Here is a 21,197-nt window from a genome sequence, read left to right on the forward strand (position 1 = left end):
AGAATAAACAGGGAGCAATCAGAACCTGGTATGAATGAGCAGAACCCCTTACTCTTTCACTGGCACCTCCCATTAACTCCCATTATTAATTACATTCATTTCATTAGTTTTTTTGTTTATTTGTTCGCTTGTAGTAAAACTAAACCAGTAAAATGCTTTTGAATACTTCCGGTCATCTCATACTAACACAAAAGTCTCTTAGTGACAGATTCACCATCCTAAAGTACAACAGTAGCTACACAGAACTCAATTCCACTATTACTATTTATAATACTGTTAAAATGTAATTATAATAATAGGGCTGGCAAGATTCTAAGCTCCTGGGTTCAAATCTCAGCTCTGCTACCGGTCAGCTGGGCGCCATCTAGCAGAGACAATTGGCCTCAGTATGCTTGGTGGGAAAGACCGGACTAAGAGGTGGGGTTATCAACGGTGTGTAAGAACCTTGGTTGCCCAGGGTGCCTGTACAAAAAGTGGAGGAGCGCAGAGATCAGGCGTGGCTCTCCGTACACGAAGCCGACCTCACACGCAATACGAGTATGGATAAATAAGACGGGATTGGTGTCCTTGGACACCATTGAAAACCCCAGCACGCTAATTTGGGAGAAAACGGGGGAAAATGCATACAAAATATATTAATAATAATGCTTTATGTATTTATTTCTGTAGCACTCTTGAATTTCACATGGTGAAGGAGGTTAATGAACTGGCTGAGCTGAATGTAATGATCAGGATTAAGAGGGGTTCCGTCTCAACAGGATCAACAAACTGATCAGAAAGGACGATCTGCCTTCAGGAGTTCAGCAAGATATGAAGGAGCTAAAGTATGTCGAGCTTTAAAGGTCATGAGCAGCATGACTCTGCAATCAATGAGTTGTATAACAGGCAGCCAGAGATAAAACTGGGGTTATAGAACCAGTTATACACCAAATACACCTGCTGTAGCTTTGGGCTTAATAAAACAGTAATCGAGCTCTAGGATGCATAAGCAGTGAAATGTTTACTGTGGAAGCACTTCTGTAAGTCGCTCTAGATAAGACCTTCTGCTGAAATGCTGAAAATGTAAATGTAGTTAAAACAAGTACCAGGTATTATGTGCAGATAGTAAATGAACCAGTTAAATATTTACCATATTTTGAGTTGAGTTTTGCCAAGTGTGGCGAACTGTCAGGGGATCTTGAGGAACTCTGGAAGGAGCCTGAAGGGAGTGATGCCACCAGTGCTTCTTCACAGTAATCTACAAAGAAAGAGAAAGATCGTTCATTTACAGTCACTGAGCATTATTCAAGGCTTGAAAAATAATTGGGTGCCGGAGGGGATTCCTCATAACTGATGCGATTACGACCTCTGCTGGCTGATTGATGGTGCCTGCACAGAGACAGGGGATAATGCATGATCAGGCTGTGTCTCTCCATACTCAAAGCTGATCCACGCATGAACTTGTCTCGTGCAGGTGAAAAGATGCAGCTGGTACTGCACACTTGTGTTAGTCACAGCTCTCCTAAGTCAGGAGTGGAGGTCAACATCAGTAGAGAGGAAGCGTAATGCAATCGACTAGATTAGGAGGAAAATTGGGGGAAATTAAACAAAGAATTTTTCATTATTTAAGGTTGTGGTGGGTCTGATGCAACCCGAAACCACTTGGTGCAAGGCAAGAAAACACCCAGGACCAAGCAGCAAACCATTGCTTTTACTTATTCACATGCCTAGAGGCTATAAATAGCAGCCAATCCATCTTTTTTATGCTTTAGGGAAACCGAATTACCCAGAGGAAACCCACAAAACAGAGTAAACAGGTTAAACGCCTCACAAACCCATCTTAGTACATTAATAAATATGTACATTTATACTTTTATGTAAATAAAATGTGTTTAATGTTACCTTTTATTAACATATCTTTAGAATAATAAATGTTTCTACATTTTGAACATTTAGTACTTATTGTAAACTCTGATTTAAAAACCCTTTCACTGGTAAATGCTCCCGCGGTGAAGATAAAGATGTTTATTCTCCAGATTTGAATAAATATGCATCAAATTACCCTTTACACATTATTTGCACTCTTGGTATCATTACAAAATCAGTGTTTTTGACCTTTTTGAAGATAAACAATAGTTGTAGTAAAAATGTGAGGATAAAACACAGAGACAAACAAATGCTAATTACAGCATTAATTAGCAAAGCCTTCTGACATTTTCATACACAGCTTATTGATTCATAATAAATCAAAACTTTGTTGGTTCTTTATTGGTTTTGCTGTTTGAGTCGTTTACTCTGGAAGATAATGCATCATGAACTGCAGCAAATCTCAGAGTTCAGTATGTTTATTAAAATGATTTTTATTCAGACTGCTTGGCTGTAACACTGATGCAGGACACACACACACACACACACACACACACACACACACACACACCATATACTTATTTGTATTCTGTACTGTATTTCCATGACAGGATGCATTTAAAATTGGAATCATCCTCAAGTTCTTTCATACCATGTCTCCACACCCACACCCACTAACACCCACACCCACTAACCAATCCCAGTTTTTTGTGAAAGTCAGTGGTAAAAAGTTCATGATCCTGTACTGAAAATGGAGAAGGTAATTCACTGGATTGTAATAAATGTACATCGAATTAACCTTTAATACATTCTCTGTACTTTAATATCATCTGGTCAACAGCATTGCTGACCTTTAGCAAGACAATCAATACAATGGCAGGAACAAGCATTAAAGCTTGCAACCTTAAAAAATATCAAAAACTGAAATCTCTGATTCACGAACATGTTCAGAACAAATACAATACCTTATAGAATCCTCTTTGGCAAATCAAATCATTTTTATTGTCACGTCACATTAACACAGGTGTAAAAGGTTAGTGAAAATCTTGGGTGCATAGTCACACAGTTTTAACACACATTAAATACAAAACACACATTTACTTACATAAATCTTACATCAAACTAGCACCATCTGTTCAATATATACATGTAAAGTTATAAATGTACAGATATACTGTACAACAGATATACAACATTATAGTATAATGTACTGAGTCCGGGAATGTAAATGTTTCAAATATTATTCTGACATAAAACGTTTCAAATTTAGAATAATTATATAAGGTCCAAGATGTGCAGGTATGTGCAGGTATGTGCAGGTATGTGCAGGTACAAAATAAATTATGTATATGCATACAGCACATTCCCACCTGGATTTAAACAGTTTATCCCATTTTTCATGACAGGTGGCTCTCAAATTAAAATGGCTAGCATTTGCCTCCTTCAGGTCTGTTCACAGACGTTTGATAGGACATAACACAGAAGGTCTCTTGATGCATGCTCAATAATCCAGGTACACAAATCCACAAAGTTGAATCAGTTAATCTAGACACAAATTCACCACCAGTTCAGACTGAAGAATCACTTGGATGAGTGACGGAACGTATCTCTACTTGTGTCCAGATAAACTGATTCAACTTTGTGGATAGCACAGAAGGGTTTTACCAGAATTTAAATGACTAGAGTGGCAATTTGTGCCACTTTAGTCCTTCTGTCGGACCAGACGCCACAGCCTTTATGTCATCAGTGAGTTTTGACCACCCAACAACCTGTCGGCAGTTTATGGACTGTACATTCTCACTGAACCTGGCTGCTAGTGAGATACTGTATTTTAAGCTAATCGTCTGGTCATAACAATTTGCCCTCATTAAAGACAAACAAGTCTTTATACCTAATCATATCTGCTGCGTTTGACACGTGTACCATGAGTAACTACTAAATTGTATATGTCTCTGACTGTCACATGCACAGCTGTTACAAAACAAGCATTGCCATGCACAATTTTGAGAGATGGGAAATGTGCACAGAACAACAGAACGCTTTTAAATTTGGAAACAAACATTCAGTCCTCTGGGTACCATGTCTGTAATGCTTCACTATGTGGACAAGTAACTTAAGTACAAACACCCCTGGTATTAGTCCATGGTTATGGAATGAAATCACCAACAAGCTTATGGTCTGGTGCCCACATACTTTGTCCATGCAGTTTAGTGTGACTTCCTAGCCCTTCTAGCAGATGGTCCACAATGATAAAAGATCCCACAGCAAAGACAGACATGCTTGGCTTTTTTGAAAGTAAAAAAAAAAAACCTTTCATGCCAGAGCTGTAAAGCCAGAAAAAAACTAGTCCGCTAATGTCACTTTATCTGTGTCATGCATGGCAGGAGGAAACTCAACTCTCATGAATCAAATTGTCAGTGTAAACTTTGCTGTTCAAGAGATATCAGAGAAAGCAGTTTAAAGAATACAGTTGGGTTTTCACTGTGTTTTATATATACACCATAACATAAGCTCTGACATACATACATACATGTACACACAGATATATAAATATAAATATATTGTACACAGACATACATACACACACACACACACACACAGACACACACACACAGACACACACACACGATCCACTCATACCAGAACACCACACACTAACACACCACCACCATGTCAGTGTCACTGCAGTGCTGAGAATGATCCACCACCTAAATAATACCTGCTCTGTAGTGGTCCTGTGGGGGTCCTGACCATTGAAGAACAGAGTGAAAGGGGGATAACAAAGCATGCAGACGAACAGATGGACTACAGTCAGTAATTGTAGAACTACAAAGTGCTCCTATATGGTAAGTGGAGCTGTTCCAGCATGACTGTGCCTCTGTGCTCTATAAGCTCTATAAGGACATGAAGAAACGCTTGGTTTAAAAACACTCCAGTGACCTGCACAGAGCCCTTACCTCCACCCCACTGAACAGCTTTTGAATGAACTGGAACATCATTGAGACTTTCTTTGATCAAAAAGCACAGTCATTCAAATCTCTGTTGACTGAAAGGGCACAAATTCCTACAGACATAGTTCAAAGTCTCAGAAGAGTGGCTGTTGTTATGTATTGAGTAGTTAGGAGCTACTAAAATTGCTGTGTATGAGTGTGTGTGTGTGTGTGTGTGTGTGTGTGTGTGTGTGTGTGTGTGTGTGTGTGTGTGTGTCTGCTCTGTGATGGACTGGCGACCTATCCGGGGTGTTCAAGATCACAGACGCCCAAGATTGACTAGCACTGCTTCATTCTCTGTGAGGTAAATGCGGCTTACTAAATGTACTAGCGACTCAATAGTTCAGTTCAAGCCCAGATGCAGCAAGAGCAAGCTAGAGGACTATTGATTGGAAGGTCACAGGTTCAAGCCCCAGAACTGTTGGTCTATTGAGTAACATCGCTCGGTTAATTGAATTGTGCTCTGTTTCCGCTGTAATTCACTTTGGATTGTATAATCTGCCAAATACAGAAATGTAAATGACCAGTTGGGGAGAAAGGAAATCCTTTGCTTCCACTCAGACAGCGGGTTTGATAATGCGCTTTGGATTTTGGAAAAAAAGGACTATGTGCATCAAATTACCACCTCACAAAATCTCTGTACTCTAATATTATAAGAAAACAGCATTTCTGACCTTTAAGAACAATCAATAATTTGAAAGAAAAGGGCTTTCAAGGTCCGAATGAAATATCTGATATAAAAGCATATTACTGCAGAACAAATAAAAGCTTTGTACCATTTCAACAGTAATGTAGCTGTTAATAACAGTCATACACTACAAAAAGTGCTACAAGGCTGACAAAAAGTTGGGACAGGAGCATGCTTACTCCTGTGTTTAAACAACAGTAACATTAATATTAAATCACTGTAATTTCTTTCATTTGAATTTCATAAACTGATAAGATATAAAATGCCTTTATTGTCATTGCAAAGTGTACAACGAAATTGAGCAGCAATCCAACAGCGCTTTTACATACAATAAGTAAAGAAGGAGCATGAAGTATATACATTATATACATACATATAGAGTATATACACAATACACTTATATACGTATGTCTAAAAAAATCTTAAATATAAGGAATAAAGACTAAAAACTATAATTATAAAAAAAGACAATAGACGATAGTTGAAAAACCACAGTGAGGTAGTAGTGGGGTATTGCACATGCCCTAAATAGCTTAGATATTGCACTGAATATATTGCACACTCTAGGAGCAGTAATGCAGTAATAATAAATAAAATATAAATATGAACAGAGTTGAGTGGAACATTGTGCTGTATTAACATTCTTTGGTAACATTCAACAGAACAGGTAGTAACTAGTAACACAAGATTTATCAGTTCAAGTTTAATGTCGAACACAGTCACAGACCGTTTTGTGTCTGCATTTCACCTGACTGCACGTCTTTGGACTGTGAGAGGAAAGCAGAGCTGCCGGAGGAAACCCTCACAGACACGGGGAGAACATACAAACTCCACACAGAAAGGACCTGGACCGCTCCACCTGAGAATCGAACATTCAAACCTGATCAAACCTTTATGGAGTTGAGGTATGTATGCAATGTGGGAAATTTCTGGTTTACGGTACATAACACTGCAAGCCAAGTGTCATCAGGAAACACTGGGCACAAGGACACCAATCCATCGCTGGGCTTCGGCCTCTCGGACATTCATTTATTCACTGTCTGTTTTACCACGGCTTTAATCTGGTCAGGTGGGCCGTTACAATGGCTTGGTGGGTAGCACTGTCGCCTCAAAGCAAGGAGGTCCTGGGTTGGATTCTCCGGTTTCCTCCCACAGTCTAAAGACATGCAGTGAGGTGAATTGGAGATACAAAATTGTCCATGACTGTGTTTGACATTAAAACTTGTGAACTGATAAATCTTGTGTAACCAGTACCTACCAGTTCTCTTGAACGTTAGCAAAGTGTGTAAAACATGATGTTAAAATGCAAATAAAATAAATAAATGATCCTGGTCAGGGTCAGAGTAGGTTCGATTCATTGGGCAAAATGTAAGAAAACACCGTGGACAGGTCGGCAGTCCATCACATGGCAGACACACACTTACACTTTTCAGTAATGGCCTAGTATTATAGTACTTTAGTAAAGGTCATGGTCTGACTGCATGTCTTTGCACTTGCGGGAAAAAAATAGGGCATCCAGAGGAATACACACACGGACACAGGGAGAACATGCAAACTTAAAGGAACCCTGGTTGCTCAGCTGAGGAATCGAACCCAGGTTATTTTTGCAGTGAAGTTTTATTTGTCTTTTGCTTCTCTGCATCAAAAATATGATTTTTTTATTCACACAGTTTAATTAAACACTTTATTGCAGGTGATATTTTACATGGTGCACTTACTATCCAAATAATGCAATCATGCAAATAACGTAGGATTTTTGTGCAGAGGCTTGCATAATGTTCCACAGAATGATAAATAATGTTGCTGAATTAGACGAGAGCAGCAGTTAGATATATTGATCAGAAAGGGAAACGTCCTGAAGCCATGTCAGGGAAATTAACTCCGCTTTAGTTTGTCTTCAGGCTCTCCATCATTCTTTCAGACGTCTTATAGTGTGTACGAGACTGAGAATGTAGCCTAATTTAAAACACTCTCTTTAAAAACTGACTTGAAAATGGAGAACGCTTGCTGCTTCTGATTGCTTTCTGTAAATTGCAGTATAAAAGCATATTATGTGCTGGCAGTGGATAAGTAATGTGCTTTAATTGTTTAGATGTTAGTTCTGAAATGTTTTACTTTAGCAATTCATTATTAAACCTGGTTTGTTCAGATTCTTCTGAACAAAATATATCCATAATGCAGAAAAAACCAAAGGAGCAGCAGGTTTGGGAGCCATTAGCAGTGTCCAGGGAGCCATTCAATGTTTTCTCCTGTGAAAGTTACTACAGAATAGGCACTTTACAGCACTTTCAATGGTGTAGGGTGAAAAAAGATCCTATTTAGACTGGCTTTGGATTTGATATGCTGGCATTTAATGTTAAACTGGCTTCTCCCTGATTTTCTTCACACGTACTTTTCTTTATTTCTGTCTATCTTTCTTTTTCTTTATTATTCACCCAGATTTGTACACCAGGGAGCCGTAGTGCTAGTCAGCAGTGCATTCTATTCTAACAAGCTAAGCATATTTTTTAAAGTTTTATCTACTATTTGTGGGTTTGAAAAGCATACACAGTCAGCCTGTCACTGTATAGAAAAAGCAAGACATCAAGACATTAAAGCTGCAAAAAGTGCATGTAAAGCAAAAAGAAACATGACTGCGGAGTTATAAAATAGAGAAATAAGCAAATTTAGATAAGTATGTCCTTCTCGACCTACATGCACCCTGTGATACAGTAAATTCTAACAAAATCCTGTTCACACTCTCCAAGCTTGGAATGATTGATACAGATTAGAGATGTACCGATTTTTTTACTTCTAAACCTAAAGCAATTCATTTTTCACCCACGGGAGACATATCTCATTAGTCTAACTGACCACGCTCACACGCACGTTAGATGTTATACAGTTCAGTCTGAAAAAACCTTAAAAATAGGACGAACAGTGAAGATAAACCGGTGACAGAAGCATTGACGTGTGTGTGTCTTTAACAGAGACGCTCTGTTCACAGTACAGATATACTGTAAGTGATTCATGAGTCGGTTCATTTTATGCGAAACGTAAGTTTCTCTTCTCAGTTATCTCTCCGTGTTTACTGTTATTAATTGATGTCGTGGTTTTAAATAAACACCAGCTACTACAGAACATTTTGTGTGACTCTCTTACATTAAAAAGCTTCATTAAAAAGCTTAATTAAACTGCTATTACCACAGATCTGTAACCGAGTCAGACTCGTTCCGTCTGTGGAGCTAAAAGTTTTCTGTCAGTCAGAGCAGATGAACTATGAACTATGTATGATGCACAACGTTAATTATGTTATTTTAGGTCGTGAAGAGCTTTCGCGATGGTTTCTGTACGATGGTTGATGAATGGTGATGTGATGGTTGGTGCTTTGTAGCTCAAAGTCTGGATCAATCCACTGAGCTGTTAAGCTTAACGTGGTCTTTATATATCACACGATCGGATCGGCTACATTTGGGAAATATCGCCGATCGCCGATAGCATATTTTGATTAAAAAATCGGCCGATATCGATTTATAGCCCATCGATCGTTCCATCTCTAATACAGATTCTTACCATGAAGCATAAAGAGTTTTTCAAACCCTGGGTCGTGACCCTTGGGTGGGACGCAAGCCAAAAAAATGGGTTGCACAGAAAAATAATAATAATTACTCACTCGCTCACTTTCTTAACCGCTTATACAATCAGGCTCGTGGGGGTGTGCTGGAGCCTATCCCAGCTTTTCAATGGGCGCAAGGCACACAGTAACACCCTGGGCGGGGCGCCAGTCCATCGCAGAGCAGACACACATACATACACACACATACACACACCCATTCACCTATAGGGCAATTCAGAGTATCCAATTAACCTGACTACATGTTTTTGGACTGTGGGAGGAAACCGGAGCTACCGAAGAAGGAAACCCACGCAGACACGGGGAGAACATGCAAACTCCGCACAGAAAGGACCCGGACCGCCCCGCCCCGCCCGTATAATCAAACCTAAGACCTTCTTGCTGTGAGGCAACAATGCTACCCACTGAGCCACGGTGCTGCCCTAATAATAATTAAATAAACAGATTTTAACAGGCACATGAACAGAAAATGAACTTTTACATGAACGCCCCCGTGTAGAGGCTTTACGTTACATCTTGTGAACCACAGTCACAGTGGGGCCAGATTGCCACCATTTTTATTACTTATTTAGATGTTTTTATGCTGTGTTTACACAGTAGTTATTTTCACAGCAGGAAAGGTAGGTAACTCTAATATTTCAGTTTACAGTCCTTGTCAAGTGCTGTTCCTTAGATGCACTATTTTAGACCTCCTGAGTCACCCTGCCACAGCCCAGCACAACCTGCTGATCCAGTTCTACACAGCAATCACAAAGTCCATCCTCACATCATCCATAAGCATCTGGTTTGGTTCCTCCACATCACGAGAACGAGCCAAACTCCAGTGTATAGTCAGGACAGCGGAGAGGATCATTGGATGTAGTCTGTCAAAACTTCAGGACATCTACAACATCGAGTGCTGGCAAAATTACAGAAGACCCCTCTAAGCCTCTTTTTCAAATCTCCGTTTTCAAACACTTCCCTCTGGCAGAAGATTCAGGGCCATCAAAACAAGCACAACCAGACATGCTAACAGCTTTTTCCCCAGAGCTGTAGCACTTTCTAACCCTTGGTTAAATACTTGTTAACAGTCTGTGTGCTGTCTGGTCTGTTAAATATGTTACATGTCATACATGTGTATGTGTACTATCACCAAAACACCTGGCGCAATGAAGTGATTCTGATTCATACACATCCATGGCTTCTCTTACATTTCTTATGTTGGTGACATTCAGCTAATCCTGGCATTTTCTCCCTCAGACAATCAAGTCTTAGCTTGCATCCTGGCATATCTGGCAGACAGCTCAGCTGATATATGGTCACAGTCATATATCAAGCCGAAGTCATGTCATTCCACTCAATGATACTGAGATCACATCATCTAAAAATATAGAAGACCTCAGTGTTGTCCTTGGCTCATGTCGCTTATCTGACCCAATCATGCAGGTAGTTATTTTACAAGAGAACTCCAGACTTATAGAAGCTACAACGGTTCATGCTCAACCTGAAGTCTAAAAACTAAACTACTGCAACACTCTCCTGGCAGGTTCTCCCATGTCCACCCTCAGACGCATGTCTGTTTTACAATCTACCCAAGCACTGCCACATAGCCCCACTGCTCCTCACTGGCTTCCTCTTCAACTTAATACAAAATCACAAGCACTTATAAAATCCTGTTCTATACCTACAGCCTTTAGATTAAGCAGGAAGACCCTTATCTGCACTAGCACTCAGGTGGTGAAAAAAATCCCCTTTTATATTATTTCTAACAGGGTTTTCAGCACAGCACATGTCTATTTGTACTAGCATTAGGAAGGGTTTACGGAGGAAAACCCGTCGCTCTGGATAAAAGAGTGCTAAATACTGCAAATGGAAATACACATACAACTCTAGCAAACATTCAGGATTTCTGTTTTCTTGAACAGCTTAGCCATTTGAAGGTACATTTGACAGTGTGATCTTAGTCCTAGTTCTAAGCCTGGATAAAAAATAAGAAGGGCTCAGTCAGGAAAGGCATTCACTGTACCAAATCTGGCATGCAGAACAGAATTACTTACTTTGACATCCCCTAAATTACAGGAACAGGAAAAAAAAATTCTTTTTCCCTAGATTTAGAAAAAAAAAAAAAAAAGCATTTTTTTCTAGCTGATCAGACATAATCTTAGAACATCAAATTTATTTATTAATATTTTGCAATAGGTTTGGGTGCTGCCCCCTGCTCCAAAAGTAACACATTTAAGCTCAAGTGATGCAGTCAAATGAAACAAAGATTAAGTTTTTTGGCTACAAATACCAAAAGTATGGGTGCCCAAATGGCGCAGCAGGATTATCCGCTAGCTAACACACCAGTGCTGGGATTCTTAGCTCTCCGAGTTCAAAAACTCAGTACTGCTACAGGTCGGTTGGGCTCCCCCTAGCAAGCATAATCGGCAATGCCTGCAGCAGACAAAATTGCAAAAATTTTTGCCAAAGCGATTTATATTACAGTTACAGTATACAGTCTGAGCAATTAAGGGTTAAGGGCCTTGCTCAAGGGCCCAACAGCAGCAACCTGACAGTAGTGAGGCTTGAACCAGTGACCTTCTGATTACTAGTCCAGTAGCTTAACCACTAAACTGCGGCTTGCCCTAAGTAAGTATACCTTACAAGTATACCTTATACCGTACATACAGTGTATCACAAAAGTGAGTACACCCCTCACATTTCTGCAAATATTTTATTATATCTTTTCATGGGACAACACTATAGAAATAAAACTTGGATATAACTTAGAGTAGTCAGTGTACAACTTGTATAGCAGTGTAGATTTACTGTCTTCTGAAAATAACTCAACACACAGCCATTAATGTCTAAATAGCTGGCAACATAAGTGAGTACACCCCACAGTGAACATGTCCAAATTGTGCCAAAAGTGTCAATATTTTGTGTGACCACCATTATTATCCAGCACTGCCTTAACCCTCCTGGGCATGGAATTCACCAGAGCTGCACAGGTTGCTACTGGAATCCTCTTCCACTCCTCCATGATGACATCACGGAGCTGGTGGATGTTAGACACCTTGAACTCCTCCACCTTCCACTTGAGGATGTGCCACACGTGCTCAATTGGGTTTAGTCCATCACCTTTACCTTCAGCTTCCTCAGCAAGGCAGTTGTCATCTTGGAGGTTGTGTTTGGGGTCGTTATCCTGTTGGAAAACTGCCATGAGGCCCAGTTTTCGAAGGCAGGGGATCATGCTCTGTTTCAGAATGTCACAGTACATGTTGGAATTCATGTTTCCCTCAATGAACCGCAGCTCCCCAGTGCCAGCAACACTCATGCAGCCCAAGACCATGATGCTACCACCACCATGCTTGACTGTAGGCAAGATACAGTTGTCTTGGTACTTCTCACCAAGGCACCGCCACACATGCTGGACACCATCTGAGCCAAACAAGTTTATCTTGGTCTCGTCAGACCACAGGGCATTCCAGTAATCCATGTTCTTGGACTGCTTGTCTTCAGCAAACTGTTTGCGGGCTTTCTTGTGCATCAGCTTCCTTCTGGGATGACGACCATGCAGACCGAGTTGATGCAGTGTGCGGCGTATGGTCTGAGCACTGACAGGCTGACCTCCCACGTCTTCAACCTCTGCAGCAATGCTGGCAGCACTCATGTGTCTATTTTTTAAAGCCAACCTCTGGATATGACGCCGAACACGTGGACTCAACTTCTTTGGTCGACCCTGGCGAAGCCTGTTCTGAGTGGAACCTGTCCTGGAAAACCGCTGTATGACCTTGGCCACCATGCTGTGGCTCAGTTTCAGGGTGTTAGCAATCTTCTTATAGCCCAGGCCATCTTTGTGGAGAGCAACAATTCTATTTCTCACATCCTCAGAGAGTTCTTTGCCATGAGGTGCCATGTTGAATATCCAGTGGCCAGTATGAGAGAATTGTACCCAAAACACCAAATTTAACAGCCCTGCTCCCCATTTACACCTGGGACCTTGACACATGACACCAGGGAGGGACAACGACACATTTGGGCACAATTTGGACATGTTCACTGTGGGGTGTACTCACTTATGTTGCCAGCTATTTAGACATTAATGGCTGTGTGTTGAGTTATTTTCAGAAGACAGTAAATCTACACTGCTATACAAGCTGTACACTGACTACTCTAAATTATATCCAAGTTTCATGTCTATAGTGTTGTCCCATGAAAAGATATAATGAAATATTTGCAGAAATGTGAGGGGTGTACTCACTTTTGTGATACACTGTACCTTAACCTGTTCTACAGTATCTTTTCACTCATCATTGTTTGTGTAAGTAAGTTACAACATATGAACATAGTGGTGCTGTAATCGCTGCTTATAACTGTTGCCAGTTGTAGAAATATTCCACACATAACATTTTGGTAAACAAAAACTAATTTCCCCGTGGAGTTTCAGGCCCTAAGAGATGTTGTAGATCATACAAAAGCCGGGCTAGATTTAATTATGAGAAGCACAGATATGAGAGGCATTTTCTCAAAGCGCTGTATCCCCCAAGGATGATGCAAACACCAGCACATAATAGCACTGTATAAAGCAAACAATAGCATTAGCTTACTGAGTCTGAGTGCATTTGGACCATGCTTTGAGCATCGTGAACATGACCACACATTCAGACTGCTAAAAAAACAGTATAGTGCTATGAGTAAGTATTTGCTTCATGCTGCTTTCTTATATATTTGCATATTTGTCAAAATACAGGTTATTTATTAAAGTTAAACGCCCTCCTAGTAACTCCATCAAACACATCTAGTGACTAACTGGGTTTAAATAGATTAAAAACACAGGCTGAATTATCGCCACTTAAGTTAAATGTGAACATAATTGAAATAAAACCAATTCACTAATTCAGCAATGTGAAGCGACACACTAAGAAAAAAAGTAGTTGTACATGTTCTTCAGAAGTGGCTGCCTGATAGATGATAAATCCAGAACATAAAAGAACCCAGATAAACAACCTAAAAAACTGCAGGTCATGTAAGTATCAGAAAAGGTCAATGGACATGTTTATGAGGCCATCAATAAAAGGTTACCAGAGGGAAAACCACACTGAATTCTGTTCTCTTCCAAAAAATCCAGACAGAAAATGTCCAGAAGCGTGTTGTGAACTGAATCCACCTCTGAAAGACTTGGAAGGAACTAAGATATGATGTGTGACGCTACAAGCTGTGTTCAAAGACAACAAAAAGTAAGGCATCTGTACTCAACAACACTGTACATACTGTACATACGATGGTGGGAATATGTCTGGGGCTGTTTCACTGGTGTATGGTGCAAATCCTCAGCCAGATGAATCTTAGGATGCAACTGAGTGTCCCAGCAGGATTTAGTATGGCTCATTAAGGCTAAATGTTGTTTTTTATTTACTTACCTACCTACTTATTTATTTATTTCTATCCTGAACTAAACCACAGCAAATAATTTCAATTTTACCTAAAAAAAAAATCAAGCCTAGTTTATGCTACATGACTTCTAGTTCAACATACTTAAATGTTTTCACATAATGGTTATATAAATAAATGTAAAAAACCCAAAAGCTCGTTAGGGCACTTGGGTGATGCCAGCCCATTATGGCTGAGATGAGACTCTGTATATCACCCTGTCAGGTGTCTACACAGACAAGATTGGCAGAACAGTCTAATCATTGGGAGGTGCATTTGTCAAAGTGATCTGTGCCGGTCCCAACTTAAAGTCTGAGTTCAGAATAAATGAGGGAGGGATGCATGAGAAAAAAAAAATCTATGTATCTACCAACATATACTGAAAATAAAATCAATAAAAGACCCAAATATATTTGTTGGATTTAGCTTCTAAAACATTAAAGATCTATTTTGAAATAAAATAAAAAAGACTTATTCACTGTAATCATATTTAATGTTAATGAAATTAAACAATTTTTGCATGTTTTTTTCTGCTCATCCTCCTCCCCAGACTAATTCAATCATGTCTGTAGGTAGACGCCCAACTGGCCGACAGCACTGCTGGAGATTGAAACCCTAGATCGTATCAGTAGTGAGCTAGAGTAATTTACAGCTGCACCACCTATGTGTCTTGAATTAAACATACTGGATGAAACAAACATTTGATTATTATTCTATTGTTTTAATATTTATATTTTATGTTTGATTTTTGTCATTTAGCATACAAATCTATATAATGACAGAAAATGGCATATTTAAGAAGAAGAAAGCCTTTATTTGTCATATATACATATTTAGCTGTACAGTACAATGAAATTCTTTCTTGTTTGGAAACTGGGGTCAGAGCGCAGGGTCAGCCATCGTACTGCGCCCCTGGAGCAGAGAGGGTTAAGGACCTTGCTCAAAGGCAAGTGGCTGCATGGCAGAGCTGGGATTCGAACTCTCAACCTTTCAGTTGCTTGCCCAAAGCTCTGCCTACTAGACTACCACTGTACCATTTAAACAAGACATGGAATTTGACCAGGGGTTTAGATTTAATATGTACTTGTGTATGCACTTTTAGGCAAAAAAAGAAAATAAAGTCAAGGACTGCACTTGGCCTTTGGACCTCTAATGGTGTTATTCCAACCTTAAATATATTTTTCAACCAAGTACCCTTCCCTCACTACCCACACCATAACTCCCTGTAAACCACTAAACCCACACAACCATTTCCTCCCAGTCATTTAATCACAGAGTGGTCCCAGAGCAAAGAGCAGCAAAGATGAGCAAAGACGAGGCAGTAATAATGTTTTTCTAATGTCAAGCAATCCGCCGAGTGTAGAGAGCTGCCAGTATTGGAAGTGCCTGAATGATGGATATGGAGGAGGTGGGCTCTTGTAAAAGGTGAATCTGAGTCTCTGGGCGGTGGGGTGAGGTGCAGAGGAAGAGCACTTTATTTCTGACCTGCCCACAACGTAATTATTCAAAAGGTCAGCCGTTATTGCCCCACTCCTTTACACAGTTCCTGACCTATTAAACCCAACGCAGAGCAAAAAAGCTGCAATCATGAAGACAAAAGTGCAAGAGTAAAAAATACTGCAAGTGGAACAAGATAAAGATGATAAAGATAAAGAACAGATCTCAGTCATTTGAAGACATACTAATCATAAAACACACTTTATTAGATACACATATCTGGTATGTACATAGAGTGTTTTAGAAACTGCATCTACCACACCGATGACCACACAGATGTGGGTATACAATTAGTGACTGTAGCTTAGATGAGGTTTTGTACACTTTGTCACCCATTTAATCCCTGCTGATCACATAATGTTTGGGTGGTGGACCTTTCTCAGAACTGCAATGATGTTAACATGAGATTAATAACATGGTAACATTGGGTCTGCACAAAAATCTAATGCGCTGTCCTGCTGCCTACTGCCTACCTACGCAGCTGCCTAAGTAGAGAGGATTCTAATAAGACATCGAACTTATAAGGCAGATTTTTTTGATTTATTTATTATCATTTATTATTCACTGACAAGCCCAAATTTGCAAATAAATTACATTTGTACACCTTTATACATGATAATTTATTTACATTTGAAAAGAACTCTGTAAGAAAAGTTGTGCCGCACAGAATCCTGGGATTGCCTGCACCACTAAGGAAGCATTGGATGCTCCCTCAATATTCAGTCAGATTATCGCTTTAAATTAAGGCACCTCTGTAGGCAGCATTTTAAGGTGTCTAAGAATTCGAACAGCCTTCTTCTCGGGAGCGTACATAGGATGCCGTAAAATGCGTCTATGTAGAGAGATCACTAGGTTTTCAGACAGACCCAATGTGTATGAGTGTACTTGTTTGAGTGTATCAGGTGCAGTAGTGTTGTTGGGATTTTTAAACACCTCAGTGGCAGTAATAGTTCAGTTTTGATGAGAATAGTGTTCCAACCAAAACTATAAAGCCAGTAGTCCTGTGATCAGAAGGCGTCCACTAATAAAACATGAACACACCTTACTGTACACCTACAACAAGAGCTAACAGGGAGTGTGTCCCTAATAAAGCGCAGAATATGTTTAAAGAATTTTTAAATATCCCAACAACACTGCTGTACCTGATCCATTTATATCGGAACAACATTCACCACCAAGTCCTTATTACGTTTTTGTCAGTGCAATGCTGAGAAAGATGAATGGTCCACCATTCAAACATTATCTGGTCAGTGGGGGTCCTTTTCAATAAAAAAAATACAGGGGTGACAAAGTGTACAGAGCAACCGATAGACTTGATAATCGTATACCCACAAAGTTCATCTCTATGATAAGTGTAGCTTATAAAATAATAAATAAATGTATGGCCCGGATAGGTGTACCTAATAAACTGCTCTGTAAGATTATTAAATGAGTGAAAAAAAAATTGACAGCATGTCTGCAATCCCAACACCACTGTTCCTTCTAATTGCAGTCAAATTTATACAATGCTTTAGCGGGACAGCTCTAAGCCATTAATAGCTCCTGCTATCGTTCACTCATCTGATGGGCTGCCATGATCACTCTGATTAGTGAGATTAATGACGGATCAAGTGCTAATTATCGACTTTCAGGCCGTGTTTCCATCAGTCACCTTATCGATCGATAATGCTATTGTGTAATCAGGAGCTTTTTGGTAATAGGATAAGCAAAGGAGTGAAGCCTATTAGAGATTAAGCCGGGCCATTTAGTTTTAGTGGTTGTGTAAATGATATGTACATGCGAAGTGGCATGAACATTAAATGATCATTGCTAAAAATACACAAACGATAGAATTTAATCACACTGAGTTGCATGGTCTGTTTGCATTACAGTAAAAAGTAAATAGTTGTATAGTGAGCTGGGTTTAATTCCAAAGCGCTAATGGAATTAAAAACAATTTCTGTCATATTTCACTCAACAGAACAGGTTTATTTGAATTCCAGCACTGGCTTCCATTTTTTTGTTCCTAAAGTCTATGAATAATACATCATCTTTGAAAATGTATATCCTTGGACGCCTTGTTAAAATGAGAATCCGTGGTGCAACATTAAACATTGAAACCACACACCTGACCTGCCGTCAGAACATCTTTGAACCACCGACCCATGGAAACCACAGGACATCTGAAAAAGTCCTGTGATATCTGGTACCAACACACTGGATCTGTCTAAAAACCTAGTGATGTCATCCAGCAAAGCTTTCTCAGGAAGTCCTCTGTGTTAGCATTGGGATCCTCCTGGGTCTCCTATTATAGCGTTTCATTTCTTTTACATGGTGATGGATAGTGCGAGCTGATACTGTTGTACCCCTTGTCTGCAGGTCAGCTTGAATTTGTTTGGATGACTGATGTCCAACATTCAAATAAACCTGTTTTTTTCTGTCCATGTCCATGGAGGTCAGCTACTGTGCCAATGCCACATAAATATTAAGTTCTCTGGAGATGGCTTTGTAGCCTTGAGATTGCCCATGCTTTTGCACAATTTTGGTTCTGAATCCTTCGACAATTTTTGCTCTTATTTATTTTCCCTGTGCTCTGTGTGGTACAGACAGGCAGATATTGCCCTTCATTTAAACTGGTTGTGAGTGGGATTTCTATACTGTTTGGATCTGTTACTTGCCACAGGTAAGTTTAGGAGTTTAAGTACAAATGAAAGGAGCATCACATGATGATTCATGCCTGAAATGCAGGAATAAATGTATTTTAAATGAAATATCTTGGGTTCATACTGTCAGCAATAAAATAAAAGTCAAGTTTTTTTACCCTGATTCAGGGTTGTAGCTCATATGACATAGAGTATGTGAATACTAAAGCGTTTGTAATTGCAGCAGTTTGCTGGGAGAAGGTGGTGTATTTTCTGGGGGAATTGCAGGGTGATAATATTGTTGGCCATGACTGTAGGTTTTTAGCTATAGTGCTTACTGCGCACTTTACAGTTTACTTGTTCTGTTTTTATGGTTTATTTTTGTCACAGGTATTGAATATTGGTCCAGGTCAGTTCTGAACTGAAAATACAATTAGCCAGAATTTTATCTGTAACAAGTAACTGACCACATTTAATAAATGCTGATACTACCTGCATTAACTATGACATTATAACTATCACGAATGAATAAAAATAATAGCTATAAACCCACTTAAAATATAGGTATTATATATCATTAAATGATCCCAGAAATCACCTGTGTAATGACACACGTGGTAAGGATGTTGCATGTAGATTTGACTTTGTTTGTTTTAGACTGATGCTCCACCACAGCCTTAATTTGCCCTCATTAAAACTAGAGCAGATTTTTGTTTGTCCTCTGTTCCGCTTTAATCTGAGTGGAATCCCCGTCTGCCTCTTTTGATCTTCATCTGTCCTGGCTCAGGTATAATCACAGTGGGCCTCTTATACCTTCATTCACCCTCCTCGTTTACATATCTATCTGTAATCTCCTCTGTCTGACTCTGAAAGGTTTGTTTTACCTTATATTGTTTATCTCATAAATAAAATACATCAAATAAGCTTGACATTACAGAGAGAATGAAATACACTTTTGGGTAGAGCAATGTAAAGAGTACTGAACTTGATAAAGTAAAAAACACCAAAGTGTTAGTACTATGAAATTGAAACACAACCTCCTTATAATAAAGCAAATAAGGAATTAGAGAAATCCAGGCATTAAATAATGAGATTGTAGTTTCCCTTTCCTCGAGTCTCTGTGCATGTGCTCCGCTTTAAGTATCAAGTTTAAGTCCATTGGACAATAAAACAATGTTGCTGCCCACCTTGACATGCAAATGCAAATAATCCTTGTCAACCTTTTTTATGTGTTCCAACTGCAGCAGTAACCCATAATCCATAAGAAAGATCAACTGAATCTGGACTTCAGTTATAAGCCACTAAGCGACACAGTGTCCTGTGGAACATGGGTCCTGAGGGCCTGCGTTTGATCCTTGCCTCTGTGCACTGTCTGTAAGGACTTTAACATGCTTCCTCTGGCTGCTTTCATACCCTTTACTGAAATATGATTGGCTGTTTAAATTAGTTTCCAGTTCTGAGTGAGTGATGGGATATGTGAGTCTGTGTTGCCCTATGGCAGGCTGACAGCCTGTCCAGGATGTATACCTGCATTGTGCCCAGTGCTTTAAGGTAATGCTGAAAGCACCACAACCGTTACCTGGATGAAGTGGTAAGTAAAAAATCATTAAATAATAAATTCATCCAGTTTAACTGTCACCGGTATTGGAACAATTCTACTGCTAGAATCTCTGCAATCCACTTTTCTTAGTAGACAATCTGATGTGCTGGATTCATCATGTTTTAAATAAAATCACTTTCTGACCTGGATACATGAAGCAAGATTTTATGTAGTTGTTTAATATCATTTAAATAAATCCAATTTCTCTAATGCCACAGCACTAAAGAAAGAAATCAAAAGTACCTGTCTTTCACAAATTGCCTGTCGCATTCCAGTTAAAAAAACAACAACAACAAAAAAAAGTAATAAAACTTAAAATAAAAAGCCGAACTATTTTGTTTTAGTGGTTGTGTAAGTAATACGTACATGCAAAGTGGCATGAACATTAAATGATCATTGCTAAAAATACACAAACGATAGAATGTAATCACACTGAGTTGCATGGTCTGGTTGCATTACAGTAAAAGTAAATAGTTGTATGGTTTATTTTTGTCACAGGTATTGAATATTGGTCCAGGTCAGTTCTGAACTGAAGATCACATATTAAAATACAATTAGCCAGAATTTTATTAAGAGGTAATTCACCACATTTAATAAATGCTGATACTACCTGTGTTAGCTATGGCATTATAACTATTATGAATGAATTAAAATAATTGCTATAAACCCACATTAAATATATCTCACATAGCAGGGTTTAATTAGGAAGGGTTAGTGGAATTAATTAGCAATTTGTTATATTTGACTCTTATCATTTAAACAAATCCAATTTCTCCAATGCCACAGCACTAAAGAAAGAAATCAGTAATGTTGGAACTTAGAATAAACCTTACAATAGTCTCTGGGTCTCTGGCTTTTGCAATCTGACTGTAAAACAGGCATTTCTCTGATGTGCAGCCGTGGCATAATGAGCACAATACATCTAAACAGAGGCTACAGAAAAACAGCT

At 39.2% G+C, this 21,197-nt stretch overlaps 1 protein-coding gene across 1 annotated transcript in view; it reads right to left on the minus strand.

Annotated features, from left to right (window-relative positions):
- The window catches only part of cntnap5l (contactin associated protein family member 5 like), a 144,858-nt gene that overhangs the window by 100,767 nt on the left and 22,894 nt on the right, over positions 1-21,197 (minus strand). The window contains exon 2 of the mRNA XM_063012337.1: positions 1,130-1,237. Within this exon, the coding sequence (XP_062868407.1) occupies positions 1,130-1,237 (108 nt within the window). The remainder of the gene's footprint in view (positions 1-1,129; positions 1,238-21,197) is intronic.

The sequence above is a fragment of the Trichomycterus rosablanca genome, chromosome 17, assembly GCF_030014385.1.
Source record: "Trichomycterus rosablanca isolate fTriRos1 chromosome 17, fTriRos1.hap1, whole genome shotgun sequence".
Lineage (NCBI taxonomy): Eukaryota > Metazoa > Chordata > Actinopteri > Siluriformes > Trichomycteridae > Trichomycterus > Trichomycterus rosablanca.